At 38.2% G+C, this 20950-nt stretch overlaps 1 protein-coding gene and 1 long non-coding RNA gene across 2 annotated transcripts; both read right to left on the reverse strand.

Annotated features, from left to right (window-relative positions):
* Positions 1-739: 739 nt before the first annotated feature.
* LOC109201071 (uncharacterized) lies at positions 740-7686 on the reverse strand. Its single transcript, XM_019356606.2, has 2 exons — positions 6912-7686; positions 740-792 (listed from the first exon to the last, which is right to left on the reverse strand). Exons 1-2 carry the CDS (start codon positions 7645-7647, stop codon positions 782-784), a joined length of 747 nt encoding a protein of 248 aa, XP_019212151.1. The 5' UTR covers positions 7648-7686; the 3' UTR covers positions 740-781.
* A 532-nt stretch (positions 7687-8218) lies between these two features.
* On the reverse strand, positions 8219-11520 carry LOC109201070 (uncharacterized). Its single transcript, XR_002061074.2, has 3 exons — positions 11405-11520; positions 10183-10209; positions 8219-8916 (listed from the first exon to the last, which is right to left on the reverse strand). It is a non-coding gene; the product is annotated as an uncharacterized LOC109201070 (long non-coding RNA).
* Positions 11521-20950: the final 9430 nt, after the last annotated feature.

A 20950-nucleotide genomic window follows, 5' to 3' on the forward strand; every position in this document is an offset into this window, starting at 1 on the left:
GGAGGACAGGACACAAAACACAGGGTTGTGGTAACTGTAATATGTTCTCAGGACACCTGAATGAAGATTCTGCTGTGGCTGAGAAACAAAAATGAGGTCAAGCAGGGTGTTCTTGTCTGTAGTGGCAGAAGTGATCAGCTGTGAATACCCTCTCGACTGAAACTGCTCCAGAATCTGTTTTCTTCCACTCTGTAACTGGTTCTCATTAAAATCTCCACACACAATGATTGGGTGACAGTCCATTATTTCAAGAGAATCTAAAAGACTTACCAGGTTTTGCATGAACGGTGTCAAACTGTAGTCAGGAGGTCTGTACACAACAGCAATGAGCGCAGGGAATGGAGCCTGAACCTTCAACACTAAGAACTCAAGATCAGTGACATTATGCAGATACTGTTTTACCTGAACCTGAAAATGATTCCTCAAATACACAACAACTCCACCACCACTTCTGCTGGCCATGTGAGGAAAGTTTGTGTAGGACACATGTCTGTTGCGTTTGAACATGGTGTAGCCATCCAAATGAAGACTATCTGCAACAAAGGAGCCTTGGAGGTGAGACTCTGTGAGACACAAAACATCTGCTAAACACATTTCATGATGACTCTTGATGTCACTGATGTGAGATGGCAAACCCTCTGTATTGTGATGGATCAGTGTAAGAGTGTCAGGTCTGCTGGCTGTTTCTCTGACCTGAAGAAGAGGCATCATTTCCTCAATGCTGGCTTGTCTCATGGTTTGGAGCGCTGCAGTTACCTCGGGATTGGCGTAAATCTTTTTCTCATCCAAGTCCTGCAAATAGAGTCCACTGAGAGACGTCACCCTGCTGAGAGCAACATAAGCCATACCCGGTTCAAAAATGTTCTTCATTGAAACTACAGCTGTCTGTGTTGTAAGACCCTGAGTTTTGTGAATTGTGCAGGCGAATGCTAGCTTTAAAGGAAACTGTCTGCGTACCGCGCCTTTAAACTTCAGATTCTCCTCTGCTCTCTCAATGTAAACCAGATCATCAGATGCTGCATTAGAACTGCGGTTGTGTCTCATAGGCTGCCGGTTGTCCATTCTGAGCCCAAGTTTAATTATTTGTCCATCATTTTCAGATCTCACCACCTTTATCAGTATACCAAAAGCACCATTGACCAAACCGTTTAGTGTGTCCAAGTTTCTGGTCAGCATCACTCGGGCTCCTTCAGCAACATTCAGGGTGTCGGGTAAATCATTTCGCCCACCTGTAAATGGTTTGTCTCTTCGTGCCATTCTGCCTGTACGTTTATCCTTCTGGAAATCGTCTGCATTGATGATTATAATGTTTGAATGAAGCTTCTTGAGCGTATCTGTGTTGTGGGATTCCACATTCTTGTTGGTGGCATAAATGTGTAAGACCTCGATTGGACATTCTTCTGGTGCAGTCACAGCCTGTGACAACAAATCTCTGTCGCACTGAGAAAGCTCATCTGTCTTTTCTTTGACTCTAATCCTGTTCAACATCTCTGCAAAGGCCACATCATCTTTCTGACGCATGATCTCGGTTAGAGTGATCATCTGAAAATGTTCCTGCCATAGGTCAATCTGTTCTGGATCGTAAACACACAGAGGTTTAGACTGTCGCACTGGTGGCAGCTGGTAAAAATCTCCAACAGCTAAAACTGACATTCCACCAAAAGGTCTCTGAGTGCCTTTGATTTGTTTCAGTCGTGCATCCACATAAGCAAAAAGGGGTTTTGAAACCATTGAAATCTCATCAATAACAATAATTTCAGCATTCATAAGCTCAGATCTGACTTCATCCAGTTGATTACCAAGTCCTTGAATGGGTGGTTTCAGACTCCTGGGTAGTTTCAGTAGAGAATGTAACGTAGAGCCATTGATAGAAAAAGCTGCTGTCCCGGTAAATGACGTCAGTAAAACAGTTGGATTTGATATGTCAGCTTCTTCTGCATTAGCAGGCAGTCTGCTCAGGATCTTTGATGCTTCAGAGTGAATACATTTAATCAGATGTGACTTTCCAGTTCCTGCACCACCGTTGATATAGTAGAAAAATGGATCTGGGTTCAAACCACAAACGCACTGAATACACCAGTCTCTAATGGCATAGAACACGCAGGCCTGCTTCTGGTTCAGATTCTGATACATTACACGTACCACAGCTGGATCGACTGCAGGTTGTTCTCTGATGGCTCTGATCTCTGTTACAGCATCAGACTGACGACTGTAGTCGGGAACATTCTCCTGTTCGTTCTCATCATCAGACTGTCTCTCAGGAAGATTCTCATCACATTGTAGCCTCACAACTTCAGATTCAGGAGCAAGATTACACCATTCATCAATCACAACGTCCCTATTTTGTTCAAACTCTTCCAGTGCACTCTCAATATCCTCAGAGTTCTTCTCATACTTGTCTTTATTTCTCTTCACAACCCTTTTCACAGACTCACTGTGGTCTGAACATGGAAGTCGTACAAAACCTGAGTTGTAGAAGGACTGATAGGTTTGGAACCCTTGTGGTTTCAGTTCCTGCTCTGATCTGTGTGGAAGGTAAAGTCTCAACAGTCGTCCATAATATTGCTCAGGATCTTTTTCCTGTGAACAGTGGTAATACCTGATTATAGCTGGTTTATCATTCTTTCGCCTTTGTACAAATCCAAGCTGGTTTAGAAGAGGAAGCACATCTTTTCCTTCATTTGGACCACTCACCAACCGGCACAAGGCAGCAAAATCAGCCAGTGACATTTCCTCATATTCTGGTGTCTCAGGTCTGCATTTGTATTTATCACTCAAACTTGTCATCCAAATATTACAACTGTCGTGTGTTGTGGTTTCCAGATAGCTCATCGGGCGACTCATTTTCACCGGGTTATCATCTGTTGGTACAAATACAACACTGCGGGAACATTTTTTCATTTTTAGGCCACAGACTCGAGTCACACACTCCTGTGCACTGATTTCTCTCTTTTTTGAATAAGCCTGCATCACAGCTCTCATTTCATCACATTCATTGACCGTGTTCTTTGCAGAGTTGTCAATAACTGTCTTCAGGTATTCAGAGAGGCCAGATTCTTTCTTCGTTATATATTTACAGAGATATTCTATACAAGAATAGGCATTCAATATGAACGAGACATCCAAATTCGCGTTCCAGGCTTCAAGCAGGTGTGGGTTGTAATTGTTGATCCAACAGTCCTTTGGGTCACGTTTCAAAATCAGCGCTGTTTTCTTGTTTATGTCTTGGAGGCATTGCTCATACTCATTCATTGTCAAGTTGCATCGTGACAGAATCTGCTCTATGGTGAGGGAAGCAGCTTCAGGTTCCTTCAGCAGGTTCAACAAAGGTCTGAGTTTGGCTTTTGCAGCTTCAGTGTCTGAATCCTCATCCTGTCTCACAATCATTGTTCTTGTGGCTGGTGGTTTTGGAAACCCAAATCTACAACCAGAGTTCACACTCTTAAAGCATGTTTTTGTGTGGTTTTTGCTGTGCTTTTGTAGTTCAGTGACTTTTTTGTGCAGTTCAGGTTGTTTTTCTGGATCAGGGAGTTGAGCTGAGATGTATCTGTCCACAAAGTCACAGACAGTTTGGTCATCATCCACATCTACTTCTACCTTTTCTCGAATCCACAGCAACATGTGTATATGCGGACTACCTCTGTGCTGGAACTCAACTCTGTAAAAGTAATCAATGATTTCACCAAGGGGCTGTGCAGGAGAAAAAAGCAAATCTCTGAACAAAGCCTCAACACGCTTATCAAACATTCGCATGGTGGTAACTGGATTTGATCTTAGAATTTCACACTTTTCTGACCACTCCAGGGCTTCAAAATCAACCTCTTCACCTTGTTGTCTCTTTATTGCTTGAATCACTTCAGGCCATCTCATCTCAGCAGCAGAGAAAGTGACAAAGAACTGAGGTGTTCCTATTTGACGAACCATACTGAATAGATCTCTTGTAGTTTTCTGCCAGTAAGCTGGAGTTCCTCTGAGTGGCTGCATAAATCTGATTGCATCTTTATTTCTTACCAGCTTCTCTACTTCTGTCTTACTTTGTAACATTCCTGATGTGATTTTGCGTCCATCTTTGGTCATAGTTTTACCTTTCCTTAGCTGTATTGTCATGCTGGAATTAGCCAGGTGTATTTCAGTGACAAACTGTGAGAAAAACAGGTAATTTGTATCTTTAGCAAATCTTGCATCAATGTTGAAAAGCCTTGACTTGAAGTAAGCACTCGGTGTGAGCTTGAGACGTCTCTTTTCATCCAGTGTATTCTGACCAGTAGGAAACTGCACAGGAAATGCCATGGCTTCCAAATGAGGAGTTCTGAAGAAGCTAACAGGATTGTTTCTTTCTGCAGGAGCCACACAATATGTGTTATCAGTGAAACAGAGAATCTCTTCTGAAATGTCTACAGGCTGCAGACAACTTTCTAGAGCAAAACCTCCATTGTTCAAATCACTTTCTGGTTCCTCTGGATTTTGTTCCTCTGGTTGTTCATCACAGGATTGCATATTAACATCTTGTTCACTTACAGACTCACTTTCACTCAAAAGGGCATCTTTTTCATAGTTGTCAATTTCCATTAGATCTGCTTCATCATAATCATCACTTGCCATGCTGGCTTCATCACTGCTGTCATCATCAGGTAACGTTGGATCACAAAGCAATGCATCATCTCTGATAACAATATCTGTGTACTGTGGATGAATCTGTTTGAGTTTACGCAGGGCTTGGATCAGTTTAGACCAGGTGACAGTCTGGAACAGCTGATGGCCTTTGTAGCACAGTCGTCTTTTCAACTTGATCCTCATTATCTGCGATTGGCTTCTGAGCCGAGGTAAAGAGTCAACTGTTTGTTGGACCTCAGATGGTACACACACCACATTACCACGTATGAGTCTTTGTCTGCCCTTTGGAAGTGGAATAATCTTAGCAAATGGGATGCATTTGGCAATCAGATGTCTCTCCAGAATGTTGAGATCACACAGTTCAGCTGGAATATCCTGCAGATCTAAACCATTGACAGCAGCAAGCCTTGGCATGCGTCCACTTTTGAGGGAACTGTGACACGTGTGACAGATATACTCCTTTTTTCTCTCATCAGGAAAGCTGCACTGATCATTACATGCTTCATCACACATATGAACAAATTTACCAGTTAGACACTGTTGAGCTACAGTTTGGTGTTTTGAGTAATTTTCTCTTTTGCAGATTTTCACCTGATTGGGAAAAGAAGCTTTTAGGCAAATAGTACAAACATAAGATGGTGCTGACTTAATGTTTGATCTGAAACGAGATATGGCCTCATTCATTAAACTGTTATCTGGATGAGACTGTAAACTTTCAGCTGGTCGATGCATCTGACGATATTTTCTCTTTATTTTCATTGCACATCTGATATTATGCATCTGTCTAAAAGAAAAACCGTTCCAATATTTTACTCTCATTCGTTCTCGCATATTCTCTTTGTGTTGTTGCTGAAATTGTCTCTCTTCTCCATAACGTTTGATGATGTAAGATCGTTTTTTCTGTTTAAATTCTTCACTGTCTTTATATAGGTTATAAACATATGACCTCATGTAAGCTTTATGCTTGTCTCTGAATTCAGCACATGTTCTGTAAGTCCTTCTTATACGTTCCTTCTGCTTTTCTCTGAATACAGGAGACTCTCTATATGTTCTTCTTATAATGTCCTTCTGCCTTTCTCGAAATACAGGAGACTCTCTATATGTTCTTCTTATATAGTCCTTCTGCTTTTCTCGAAATACAGGAGACTCTCTATATGTTCTTCTTATATAGTCCTTCTGCTTTTCTCGAAATACAGGAGACTCTTTATATGTTCTTCTTATATACTCCTTCTGCTTTTCTCGAAATACAGGAGATTCTCTATATGTTCTTCTTATATACTCCTTCTGCTTTTCTCGAAATACAGGAGATTCTCTATATGTTCTTCTTATATGTTCTCTTTGTTTTTCTCTAAATATGGGACTGTCTTTATATGACCTTATGACACGTTCTCTTTTTCTCTCTCTAATATTAGCACTTTCTCTATAGATCCTTCTCAATTGCTCCTTCTGTTTTTCCTTAAAATCATCCCTTTCTCTATAGATCTTTCTCAAATGTTCTGTCTGTTTCTCTCTATATGTAGCATTTATTTTATACAGATTATTTTTGTACACTCTCTTCTTCTGTCTATGATCTGGATCATTAGACTTTCTACTAGAATTTTTTTTCTTTGCCTTAAAGGTTTCATCAAAAGCGTACATCTGCTGTTCTTTCTTTTTCTGATTTTCTTTTCTTTGTGGTAGTGTTTGTTGGGCCAATGATCTTCTCCTAAATCTTTCCCTTCGGTGTTTATTACGTTTTAGTAGGTTATGTGAGAGTTCCTGTGTTGTCTTAATTGAACAGGAGGCAGTGTTTGAATCATTCTGAGGAACAGCATCTGATATTACCTGAGTTTCTCTCACAGAAGATGCAGAGGTTTCTTTCTGTAAATAATCAGAAGGACGATTCTTGTTTTCAGTAGCAGCTGTCTCATCTGAATAATCCACTCTGGATGATGTCACTTCAGTGATTACAGTCTCCGTAGCAGTTTTCCGTGTCTGCTCAGTGGTTGTTTGGGAATTTAATTCATGGACAGGTTCATTTAAAGCTGCGGCTGGAACACTTACAGCGGTTTGTCTGTATTCGGTGGTTTGATTAGCATCTCTTTGGTCAGCAGCGTTTTCACTGTGAAACTCGACAGGCTGTAGCTCATAAGTGCAGGTTGGTGCGATGCTAAACATTCGGTACAAACATTTGATCCTGTCAATCATGTAGTTAAGACGTGTGAATTTTAACATAACTGCAGTTCCACCACTTACAGCTAGCGACAATGGCATTCCTGTAGACTTACGTGAGTGAGGGTCAAAATATGCGTATTCACCTGAAGTCAGCCTGCAAACTGCAATGACGTTTCCTCCCATGACTAGCAAAGCATAGCGAACCGCTGAAGCCAAACACTGTAGTCCCTGTTCAAGGCTCGGAAGGTGAGCTGTACCATCAAATGTGCCGTAATGAGCAAACTGAGACATATCCACTTGATACTTGTGTCTGCGGCTGCTGACCACTGTGGGAAGCTCATCGCAGGCTAGAAACACACTGTTCACAAACCTCTTTCTGGCATCTGAATGCATGGCATGGCCTTTGTCCAACACACTGTTAAGATCTGCTCTTGTAATGAATTCATCCTCGTGTAAGAATGACAGGAAAACCAAACTGTTCGCCATGCATTGCTGATTCCTGTACTTTCCATACTTAGGAGAGGCCTGGCTTCGGGACGCACAGATGCTACTCACTCGTGGACGACTTTCACTGTTTGTAACCTGTACATGAGACGGTCCTGGAGCTTCTCCATCATGCTGCGTTTGCACAGTTACCTGGGGTTCAGTCTGGATTACCTGCTGTACTTTAGCATCTGACACACATGCTGAGGGAACACCTCTCTTTACCACATCTGCATAAGACACTGCGGCTGTCTGAGCACTGCTCTGCACTTCTGGACTGGGAATACTTGTAACAGACACCTTTACCTGCTCACCGATCTCAGAAACATTTACCTGTTCTCGCTGCTTTTGCCATCTAAGCTTCTGGGACTGCGACCTTTGACCTTTTCTTGGCATTTTGTTGAAGTACAAACTGGAACTTATATGTATACACAAATGTAAACAAAAGTTAACCTGTAAACACTGAAAAACTAATGACTTTAATGACTATTAAATCAGAGATTTATCAGAATTAATGTAAAAGGCTGACTTAAATACAAACTCAATATAAAAGTCTTGAAAACACTTTGGTCTGTTTTATTGTAACTTTTTTCAAAAACTCTATATTATTACTTATATTTTTCTTTAACCAGACTGGATAACAAATAGGTCTATACTTCTGTAATGTAATATGCAGAATAAATCTCATCAATCAACAGGCTATAATAAAACTCTTAACTTTTAAGTAGACTGTGTAAATCTTTCAGATATTTAAATTTTAAAGCAAATATGAGCTGTGATGGTGTGGTGATCAGATGACAGGTGATGGGGATTCTTCAGCTGGATGTTCTGCAGCAGTCAGGAAACAGGAAGTCTGGGTTCTCAGGACAGCCTCTAGATGATAACTGTAATTGAATACTTACACTGAGTGACAAAAAAGGGTTTTTCCTTAAATAATAATAGTATAAACTTGTAGTCAAATGTTATAACCAATGAAACAGACTTGAAAAATGTATTTGAATCAAATTTAATATTTATGTGAATATAACAGTCTGAATTACAAAATAACCAGATTATCTTACTACAAATATATCTAAAAAAAAGGTGTATATAAGTTTATATAATTTATCAAATTGCACTTGTAAGCCAAACTATCAGTGTTTATTTCAAAGTGTAATGCAAAATTAAAATGACAAATGTAGGTCTCTGTAAGTAGTTTCTACAGTGAGTTCTACTGTACTGTATATTCAACTTTTTACTTGTAATTTCCAGCAAAATGAGTGGATATGAAAGTTTAATGACAGGAAAGAAGGAGCCGTGAGAGCGGAGATCTCTCCGAATTCTGAAAACAGATCGATGAAGTTGCGGTAACTTCAATTCCAAAAACTTGGTTTCTTCTCAAACTTGGGTTTCTCAAACTTGGGTTTCTCAAACTTGGGTTTCTCAAACTTGGGTTTCTCAAACTTGGGTTTCTCAAACTTGGGTTTCTCAAACTTGGTTTCAGGCAAACTTGTTTTGCTTTTCAACTCAGGTTCAAGCTTGTCAAATTAGATAGAGCTCATGGCGGAGAAATGATAGAAGATAGAATGGCTTGTCAAAAAAGATGGAGCAGGGAGAGGGAGAGTGATAGGACAGACTGAATTGCTTGTTAATGATAGAGGGAGAGGGTTTTCTGCAGCAGGTCACCTGTAAGACAGAAAGAAAATGGAATTAGACACACTTCCAATAAACCTGGCTTTACCGTATTTTTCAGACTATAAGGCACATTTAAAAGCCTTTAATTTTCTCAAAAATAGACAGTGCACCTTATATATGGTTGCGCTTACTGACTTCAAACCAATTCTATGTGGTACACGGCACTCAAAAATCTGTCAAATGTTTTAGTATGTCTTTGGTAAGCTACAAAGCAGCACCACTTGATGTATTGTCGGAGCATGGCTACCATAGTCAGCACCCTCGTAGAGTAATTCGTACTGTGCTTCAACATAATATGGTGTGTGTGTGTATAAGGGCCTGGCACCTGTTGAGAGCCATGCTTATGAAGCAGATTTCAAACTGATCAATCCACATTCATTAATACACAAATCCTGAAAAGTGAGTGAATTGTTCTGTATTTTATGTCTTACAACTGAACAATGTTGAGAGTTATTGTAAATGAGTTGAATTAAGTTTGGCTTATCTGTTTTGTTTGACTTAATGTGCCTTAGAATTTAGTGTGCCTTACAGTCCGAAAAATACAGAACATATATATCATTACACACTGAAGAGTTGTACAGTACATTATTAGATTCAACTGAATGAAAATGTTTAACATATGGTGGTGGAACATTTCTAAGGACATTTTTACATTCTATTAATACAATAAAAACAAACAGTCTGTAAACCAAGATGTGGTGCTACAGTAACTTACTGTAAACATTATATGGTCAAGCTAAACCCACACAATGAAGTTAGAGCAGACAGTTTCAGACCACCTGCTTTAAACACTTCACATGCACTCAACTCAAACTTATGACACATCACATGTTCCTAAATGCCCAAAGGTCTCAAATTCCCATTTCTGTGTGTACTTACCTGGTACAACAGTATATCATAATGTCTGGGGAGCCATTAACATAAAAGTAAAAAATAATTTACTCAGTATGACTTTTGGCAAAATGAAAAATTTGGAGACAGATGACTCCTATACAGCAGTTTCTACATATTTCAGTCATATATGGGGCATGTTTAATACACACTCCGCTAAATCTACAATAAAATCAGCATGGCCGATATTAGGGCCTAATTAAAAATGTAGTATGATAAGAGAGATCTGTAAGTCTGGAAATGTTTACATAGACTTTTCTAGGATTTGATGATTGCCAAGAGCTGTGCTGACTCACAGCACTAAACTGAATCTCCTATAATGAGAAACATTTCCCAGCACTGCACATCAGACAAACCTTTACTTACCAGACTTGAGACGATCAGATCAGCAGTCTAGAGAAAGGAAACAATACATCAGATCACTGTTTGATGATTCAGACTGTTGAGCCTCTTCACACACAATACAATTTACTATGACATAAATTAACTAGTAAAATCCTCAATTACTTTAAGGCTTTATGAGCTTACTGTAGTGTAAAGAGGAGATAAATGAACTACACCGTCTCAAATGGCATGTGTAATAAAAGCATTCATTACTACAGAAATGCAAAGAATAGCCACCAATATTTGTTGGCACAAGTGCGGGATATACCAAATATTTCCTACACAGAAGCTTTGTGGCTCCAACATTTTCTACCACAAGTCAGTGCTAATAAAGTGTGAAAACCAAAACTTTTAAAAATGTAAGATACAAAGTAATTATATAAATCAGAAGCAACAGAAAACCTCATGTCTGACATGAATATGTAAATCTTAAAATACATTTAAATATTAACATGTTACAATAGCAGAGGTGCACCATGTTTTGTAATTAAAATTAAATGTCTTAAAATATTACACTAAAAAGTCCTTTCATTGTACCCGTTGCTAGGAATATTTATGAATTTTTGCAGTGTACCTTTTTGGCAACCTTTCTAGTTAATTTTAAAACACATTATATTCACTAAATAAGTAATAAACCAATTGGACACACTGGCTGTAATGTACCTAACAATGTCCACTCACACCTCTGGTTCTCTTCGTTTTTATTATTACTCAACTGTTAAAGCTATTACTTATACCGAGTCAGGCAAAATACTTATACAGTGTTCTGACTTTAATGTAATACATCAGCAGAATTTGAGAGACAATATAAATCAATACCTGTGCAGCTCTTAAGTGTTTGAGCAACCACTTATACTGACTCTCCTAAAACACTTTAATTGTTTTGTCTGCTACTTAAATCCACAAACATAAGGAGAAAATGAACCACCGTATAAAGACATCTGACATTTAACTATGTTTGGATTTGATAAGCCATAAGAAATTTAAATCATACATAAATGGGCTACTAAACTTCAGGGACATTTTCAGGGACAGTCAGAGGCCCTGTGTGGGGGCTTTGCTGCCACAGGTCACAAATCCTGTGTTTTTGCCAATCAGTAAATGGAAACATATCACAAAAAGTCAAACTACTGTATGTAATTCGACAAATGTGCTACACAATGCCAGGTTTATACTGCTTCAGTTACAATCACTGTTTACTTACCAGCAAAGGCAAAACCAAAGATCTCTTTCACTCTGTGTAACAAAAGACAAAGCACAAAAATACAAAATGAGACAACTCAAATCAGCATCTGAGTCAATACTACATAACTCTGTAGTCCAAAAGATTCAGTACACTTCTTTGTTTACCACAGCAACAAACAACTCACCTGTTTTTTCTACACCTTATTAAAGATTACTGTCTTCATTAAGGTAATATGTGGTTTCATCCATTTGCCACACGTTTCTCAGTTATGTGATAGCTCTATTAGTTTGGTTCTATTAGATAACACAGTAGATTTAATAAGCAATGATTTGCTACACCTAGCACTGCACACTTTATCAAATTCTGACATCACAATTTCAAAGCATGAGCAATCATAAATGAAAGCTTGGATGATATCTGTGGCGTGTCCAGCGGGGTGACCTGGGGGGGCACAGGCCACCCCCCCAACCAGACTGGCCACCCCAGGTGCCACCCCGAAGCCAAAACAATAAAATCCAATGAAATATCAAATGTACGATTATGTTATCACAGTGAAGCTCAGATATCCGAGTGTAAGTGAATGCAGCATCGGCTTCTGCGCTATGAGCATCATGTTTGCAAAGGTAGGAGAGCCAAGCAAGAAAGAGGCACTGCAGAAAACAGTTTTTCGGCAAAAGATTAACAGTTTAACATAGCTGGATTGGCCATCGAGGCGGAGCTTCCACAGCGGCTAGCAGGTAGATGAGAGAAGGGGAGGCAGGAGGAGGAGAGACCCGAGGCGGCCGCCAGTCCGAGTGTCAGGTGAACTGAACTTCAGGTAAGAAGTTATGACCTGCAGTCTATCTGGGTCAGATATAAACCAAGTTTAGGTGGAGTTTATTTTCGTTGTGCTGACTTTTTACAGTCAGTTACAATAACTCGTACTGCGTACTAGCTAGCATGACGGAGTTTCTATACAGCTGGGTGGGTGCTTTGATGTTACTGATAGTGAACTTTATTTTATTCATAAGTTTAGTTAGTAGAGTTGCCAACCGCTCCTTAAAAAACGGAATGGTCCCTCATTCAGAGAAAATATTACAGGTTTTGTATTGAGCTGAGAAGAGACGCAGTTTGTCCCGTACTTAAGCTAGAATGAAAAAAAGACACAAAGCTGGAGTTATTCTGTGTCTTTGCTGCACAGCTGCCTCCTCTTCTCTCATTCTCTCCTCTCCTGTTGCTACTTCAATCGTGAAACTGATCAATGATCAGCTGATCGGCTTTTCTCTTGTTTGTTTATCGCCCACTTTGCGCCAGAAAGAGGAAACCAGCGGATGTCGCGTTAAACAACAGCAGCACGTTTAAGCTTGATCAGCTGTTGTTAGAATTTATTTAATATTAATTTCTAGTATCAGCTGATGTTTGCTGGAGCCACAGCTGTAAAGCTGCTGGTCATGATGTCAGTTTGGATATGTGGTGAGAGGGAAACATGAAGATGAAACCAGGAGATGTCCTTACTGAATCATCAGAGCTGAACAGGTGATGGAGAAACAGGTTTACCTTTTAGGTGACATGAATGAGTTGAAGTTATGAACTGTTTCTGAGAGACAAATAACACCAGGATCCTTTTCTATGTAGCTGACAGCTGGTAACTGTGCAGGGGCGGGTCTAGCAAAGTTATGCCAGGGGGCCAGGTAGAGCATTAACAGGGAAAGGGGGGCACAAAGAAATACTTTCCTTTCTTATTCTCATTTAAAATAGCTAGCTTTTATTAAATAATTATCTGAATCTTGCGAACAAAGTTTTTATCTGATGTAAAATTGATAGAAATCATACATATACCAACAAGACAGTGTACATCACTGTCACAACAGCATTTGTTTTCATTCAAAGGCTTTATGGCTTTAATACCTGGTGGGCCGGTCTCTAGTCAAAATGTCCAATTTTTTGTCCCAGTCCAGCCCTGCAGGTTAATACTGGCAGTTTCACCATGCCAGCTGACTGTATTTCATCATCAGCCAGTGTTGTTCTTTATACATCAATATTACCAAAGTTTATCATAAGGCAGCATAGAAAGTATTTACTTGCTTTCAGGTTTCATTCAAATGTTAGTCTTTTCATTTGTTTCCCCACTTTTTTCCTGTTTCAAAATCAAACACCAGTTTGTGAGAAGATTATCTTCTTTTTTTAATAGGCAGATAAAGTTTTGCATTGGCTAATTTGCCAATTGTATGTTAAAAATGTTCATATTTTAGTATTCAAAAATGTTTTTGCCCAAAACATACGTGCCCTATATGTCAGTAAAAATACTATGGAAATATTGCTGCACCGTAGTGGTTAAAACCTCATTCTAATAAGAGTCAAAAGCAAATTCAGTAATTAGGTTTACAGGGTTATTGAATGATGGTTAACTGTTGGTAGAATTTTTTTTAACATTATCTGCCAATTACATCTGCCACCCTTCTCCAAATCTGTGCCCCTACCTGGCCCCCCCAACAAAAGTTTTCTAGACACGCCACTGGATGATATATTTGTAGGCTTCAACATTCGAGTTGGTCTGCATTCAAATTCTGCTTCCTAAAAATATTATCACCTGCACACAGCATCATTTAATATGCTGTTGTTTTAAATATCTACATATCATATTTATAATATTAATGGTGCACTGCTGCATTTTATTTATTTGAAGGTGGCCTTTTTTAGATTTCATTAATTTTTTAATGAAGTTAAACAGAGCTGCAGGTGTAGGTTTTATTTTAAAAAAAAAACAACCTGCACAAACAAGTGTTTGTTAAACAGTTCTTAAAATTTAACTAAAAAAAATCAAATTGATTAATTAAAAAAAAAACTTCTTCTTGTTAAGAAATGTTATTATTCTTATATTATATGTTTTATCCTCACTCTCACTCTCTCTCTCCCTTCAACACAGACACCTGAATCTTTTTCTCCCGGCCTTCAGTCAGAGGCGGTAAAATGGCTCCTTTGAAGTTGCCGACCCTGCTGCTTCAGCAGCTAATCAGTGGTTCTGAAATGGCGGCTCATTACCTTATAACCTAAAGAATGAGGCCGTTTTAACTGACTGATTTGTGAAGAGGAGAACTAACTTCAGCTTCCCTAAGAGACTCAGAAACACTAACACACCAAATGAACCAGATACAACACAATAACTGTATTAAACAATCAAATGAACCATATTAATTTCACACTAGGCCTATAGGAGCTAGGCTAGGCTAGTTAGCGCTTAGGTTGTCAGGGCTAGCATACCAAACACTCCTTTTAAATACTAAAATTACAACGTTTCACTAAAAAAGCAGCCATTGTGTTACTTTAACATGACTTATACTTCGACTGGCTTCATAAGTCACTGACAACAACTCGGTAAATCACTCAAACAGCTTATACACATTTAATTTCAGAGAAGAGAGACAGACAGGCAGCGCTTACCGGCAGGGATCGAGCAGAGAGTGGGCGGAGATTCAGTAGTCAGCCGTAGACATAAAAAAGAGGCATTCACGGGTAGTGGGAAACTTCGCCATTACACAAAATTGGCATTGAAAACGTGAAAAATATATGTAGATTTAAATATTATTATACTAGATTTTTTTGCAACAAAAAACAACTAGCAGAAATTTAATTCTATAAGTTTAATAAATGTTTCAAACAGGATTCTTTGAATTTGAAATAATGGTTAAAAGACATAAATAAACATAAGGTCATTATGTTAAAATGTACTGTATTATGATAGATTTATGTAACTGACTGCAGTAATAAGAACAGTCTTCAGGACAGTAGGAGCTGCAGAGGCTCATCTCACTGCTCTGCAGGACTCAAGAGGTTCAGGCGGTCCTTTAACCCCACTGTCATGAGACTTTTTAACAGTGACCCCTGAAATGTTCATTGCACATTTATTTCTTTTTTTCTAAATCATAATGGTTGTAATCATATAAACTCCCCCTTGTGGGACTAATAAAGGTATATCAAATATCAAATTCTGACCTAAATGGACTTGCACCCACTTGTTCACCCACAGTGCGGTAAAGCTACAGCGTGGACAACTACAGTGAGGTAAAGCTGTGGCTGTCTCCAACAAGACTCTTCAGTGAAAGTTTTAAAGACAACCATCTAAACTATAGATTTAACAGTTACACTTTCTGAAACCACATGTTAATGTAAAAATCATATTTGTAAGAAAATCGGTTTCACAGAGTGGAAACCTGTTAATACACAAAGACTTGTTCTGAACTATCAGTAATTAGTCCAGGGGTGGCTTTTACACACACACACACACACACACAACACAGTAACAGAGAGAGAGAGAGATACACGCTTCAGCCATAATTTCATAACCATAGGGGCTACAACTGTCATTCTTAGACCGTTTTGTTCGGAAGAGATGGGGGAATCCTTAAGTGTTATGTATTTAAAATAAAATTATGAATTATTAGAGATATATGACATAGATGATTGGTTGGCTTAGGAGCCAAAAAGGCATCAAAATGCAAATTTTAATGTCCCAGTCCTCAGAAATGATTGGCTGGTTGTGAAATCATGCAGGTCCTGATATGTAAATTTGAATATTACAGTGCTCACAGAGGATTAACTCCCTGGGGAGCTGGCAGAAATATATAGAAATACTATGATTACCCAGAAATACTGCATTTAGTTGAAATACTATGTTTTAGCACAAATACTATAAAATGGCAGAAATACCATATCAGAAATACTGTATTTGGTAGAAATATGTTTTAGCAGAAATATTATAGTTAGCACAAATATTATAAAATAGCAGAAATATTATGATTTAGCAGAAATACTGAAAAGCAGCAGAAAATCTATGATTTAGCACAATAGTAATAACTTGCATAGAAATATTGGAAATACAAAATGGAAAGCTGAAGAAAACCTGAATATGGTTAGATTTGTTAGAAAAACTATAACTAATCAGAAATCCTATGTTTTAGAACAAATACTATATTTTGCACAAATCTTATAAAATAGCAGAAATAGTATGATTTAGCAGAAATGCTGTATTTAGCACAAATACTGAAAAGCAGCAGAAATGCTATGACTGAAGCATAAAAAAATTGCCGGCAGGGATCAGGGTATTATACTATTATTTGGCAGAAATACTATATTTAGCAGAAAACCTATAAAATAGCAGAAATGGCATGACTTAGCAGACACACTGTATTTAGCATAAATACCAAAAAAAAGCAGAAATGTTGTGATTTTCCATAATTGTAATAACTTAAGTAGAATTATTTGAAAAGCAAAATGGACAGCTGAAAAAATGCTGAACATGGTTAGGTTTCATCAAGTGTAGTTGTTCAACTGTGAAAAATTCACAGAAATAAAAAACAAAAAAAGAAACAAAAAAAGACATAACAGCGAGCAGATACACACAATTACAATTATGGACACAAATGCACAGAGAGACACACACACAGGATGTAATCCAGTCAACCAGTCTAAATATAATGAATTTGAATCCTACATTGAGACGCTGCCATAAAAAGGGTCTCTCCCTCTCTCTCTCTCTCTCTCTCACACACACACACACACACACACACACACACACACACAAGGAAGTGAATAAGGGCTGTTAATGGTCCTGCCTGTATGTTTCTAGGTCAGTCAAATTGCCTGGAGTTGGTCCATTTGAATCCACCAATCAGAGAGGCTGTTTATGTTTTCCCGCCAAAACAGGTGCACCTGCTTACACACACGCAGCACAGAGACACAGATCTGCTTCTTTCAGTCAATTTCACATATTGATGATTCTCCTCAAACAAATGGCTATAATTTCCTAACCGTAGGGGCTAGAACAGTCATTCTTACACCGTTTTGTTCAGAAGAGATGGGGGAATCTTCAGATGTTGACCATTTATGAATAAAATATGAATTATTAAAGATATATGACTTCTAATGTACCCTAACTGAGTAGGGGCGAAGAGAAAACTGCCTTGACCTCTCCTCAAACAACCTTTTGTAACTCTAAATCTATTTGGAGCATCGATATCATTCTTTCACCGTAAGAGGCAGCAGGCTTTGGTGAACAATCATGGAAGTTTTCAGGTCTGTGTGGAAATCCATCAAAAAGATATGACGAGAGAAAAAAGTGCCTCATTTCCAGAGTTTGAAATCTGAAGAAATCTGAGCGAGGAACAAATTTCCTACCCTCAAACAAACCCAATTCATGGCCAAATGGTAATAGGTGAGAAACAAATTCTTGAATTGTGAGCGTCAGGAGTGTCTGAAGATATATTGGCACAAGCCTCATGTCTTAACTTCGCTTCGTTCGGGAGATAAGACAATTCGAAAATGCCCCTCATTACAGAAATCCAGCGGTGATTTTGAACAAACTCTCCATTGACTTTCTATGGAGAGTTTTGAGACTTTGTGTTAGTCTGAGGAGATTTGCCAAAATTCTATAAATCCCACAACAATGATAGTGACATTTTCTGAAAGCCAGCAAAAATACCTACGTTTTGATGTATAATTTGTGGAAGTTGAGTGAAAATTGAGCGAGTAGCAAGAAGTTGTTCGGACATGAAGAGAAGACTGCGAAACTTACAGTGGCTCACTGAAAGCCAAGTGCATAGCAACCATAACAACGCATGTATTTTGTGAAAAATCACAAAGATGAAACTCAAAACTTAAAGAGGGATAAGATGAAAATGGTAACAGATTTGAAAAAGCTGAATCATACATCAAATAGCCCAATAATTTGTGAACATTTTAAAGTTTGAATGGTTGTTCTAGGTGAAAGTATTAGGAAGTAGTTAAGTTTCAAAAACAGGCAAGTTTTAGCAGAATTTTGGAAGTTTTCCATTCATTTCAATGGGACAAAAAATTGCATAAAAAGCTTAATATTTTAAAAAGTATAACAGCAAAAAATACCAAAAGTCATAGCACACTTTAGCAGAAATAGCAGAATAGTTTAAAATTTGAACGGTGAAAATAGCACAAAAATTGCTGAAGTAGTTAAACAGCAAAAAACGTACGGAAGCAACTTGAAGAATAATAATAATAACTAGAAAAATTTGCATTTCCTGCGAAAATGCAGTGTGGATGCTGTAATGCTGAAGCTGTCTGCCGAAACTAGCAGAAAAAGCTGAAAAGTTGCAGAATTTGTAAAAGCTTTGCAGAAGCAAAGGAACTTTGCTAAAATGTAGTAACTTAGCAGAACTGCAATATCTTAGAGGAAACATAATACTTGGCAGAAATACAATAGCATAGCAGAACTTAGCAGAAATATTGTAACTTAGCAGAAACACGATAACTTCTCAAAAATACAAGAATTTAGGAGAAATAGTATAAGATAACAGAAAGAATATATTTAGGCAAACATTCTTAAACATTACAGAAATACTATGATTTAGAAAAACAGTACAACATAGCAGAAATGCTGCGATTTACCAGAGACACTGTAATTTACTATTAATATTGAATTTTTTTTTAAAAAAATACTATGTTTTAGCACAAATACTGTAATTTGACAGAAATACTATCATTCGGCAGAAATACTATGTTTCAGCAGAAATACTCTGGTTTAGCACAAATATTATAACATAGCAGTAATACAATTATATAGCAGAAATGCTATATTTAGAAAGAAAAATATAATATAGTAGAAATACTATGATTTAGCAGAAATACTGTAATGAGCACATATACTGTAACATGACAGAAATTCCTCCACTTAGTAGTAATACTGTAACATAAAACAAATGTCATGATTTGGCACAAAAACCATAATTTGGCAAAATACTATGATTGAGCAGAAGTACTAAGATGTAGTAAAAGTACTTTGATTTAACAGAAATACAATTATGGAGGAGTAATACTTTAAAATGGGAGAAATATTGATACACACACACATACACAGAGCCTAAAGGGAACAGTATTTGTGCCATGGAGTGTTAACAAGGATCTGAGGTCCATATTAGAAAAGCTGCTAAAATCATAAAAGTTTGCAGAATTGTAATAAATGATGAATATGAATTAGTGGTCTGTGATAGTGTATTAATTTGTAGGGAAAAAAAACATGTTGCCCAAGGTGTAATTGAACCCACGACCTTTGGGTTGCAGACCTGTGTCATTACCAACTGCGCCACTGGGAAAGAGAGCGGGCGCCTGGAAAACAGGGTGATGAGCAGTCAGAATCAGATTGGTGGACTAGAAGCATAATTCTTGCACCGGGTGAATCAGCGTACTTTCGTGTACTTTGACTGTGATTTGCATTGCTCTTTGTACATCTGTCGCTGAGATATGACGAGAGAAGAAAGGGCAGACCCCAGATATGATTGGCTGGCTGGGAAGCCATTGTAATTGTTAAATGAAAAAAATCAGCAAAAAAAAGTATAACAGTGACACAATCACAAATATGGACACATATGGAAACACACATGCACAGACACACACAGGATCAAATTCAGTCAACCAGTCTAAATATATTGAATTTAAATCACATAATAAGATGCTCCCATAAAAACTCTCTCTCGCCCTCCCTTTCTCTCTCTCTCTGTCACACACACACACACACACACACACACACACACACACACAAACACAAGATCCAATTCAGTCAACCAGTCTAAATATATTGAATTTAAATCTTACAATGAGATCATCCCATAAAAAGGCTTTCTCTCTCTCGCTCTCTCTCTCTGTCACACACACACACACACACACACACACAACATCCAATTCAGTCAACCAGTCTAAATATATTGAATTTGAATCTTACAATGAGATCATCCCATAAAAAGGCTTTCTCTCTCTCTCTCTCTCTCTCTCTCTCCCACACACACACACACACACACACACACACACACACACACACACACACACCACAAGATCCAATTCAGTCAACCAGTCTAAATATATTGAAGTTGAATCTTACAATGAGATCATCCCATGAAGAGGCTTTCTCTCTCTCCCTCTCTCTGTCACACACACACACACACACACACACACACACACACACACACACACACAAGATCCAATTCAGTCAACCAGTCTAAATATATTGATTTTGAATCTTACAATGAGATCATCCCATAAAAAGGCTTTCTCTCTCTCTCTCTCTCTCTCCCTCTCTCTCTCTCTGTCACACACACACACACACACACACACACACACACACAAGATCCAATTCAGTCAACCAGTCTAAATATATTGATTTTGAATCTTACAATGAGATCATCCCATAAAAAGGCATTCTCTCTCTCTCTCTCTCTCTCTCTCTCTCTCTCTCCCTCTCTCTCCCTCTCTCTCTCTCTGTCACACACACACACACACACACACACACAAAATCCAATTCAGTCAACCAGTCTAAATATATTGAATTTAAATTTTACAATGAGTTCATCCCATAACAAGCCTCTCTCTCTCTCTCTCTCTCTCTCTGTCATACACACACACACACACACACACACACACACACACACACACACACACACACAAGATCCAATTCAGTCAACCAGTCTAAATATATTGAAGTTGAATCTTACAATGAGATCATCCCATGAAGAGGCTTTCTCTCTCTCCTCTCTCTGTCACACACACACACACACACCACACACA

The sequence above is a fragment of the Oreochromis niloticus genome, unplaced genomic scaffold (assembly GCF_001858045.2).
Source record: "Oreochromis niloticus isolate F11D_XX unplaced genomic scaffold, O_niloticus_UMD_NMBU tig00003954_pilon, whole genome shotgun sequence".
Lineage (NCBI taxonomy): Eukaryota > Metazoa > Chordata > Actinopteri > Cichliformes > Cichlidae > Oreochromis > Oreochromis niloticus.

What these genes read in the sequence shown, in the direction of transcription:
- LOC109201071 (XM_019356606.2), bottom strand. Translation starts at nt 7,647, where the DNA reads ATGCCAAGAAAAGGTCAAAGGTCGCAGTCCCAGAAGCTTAGATGGCAA.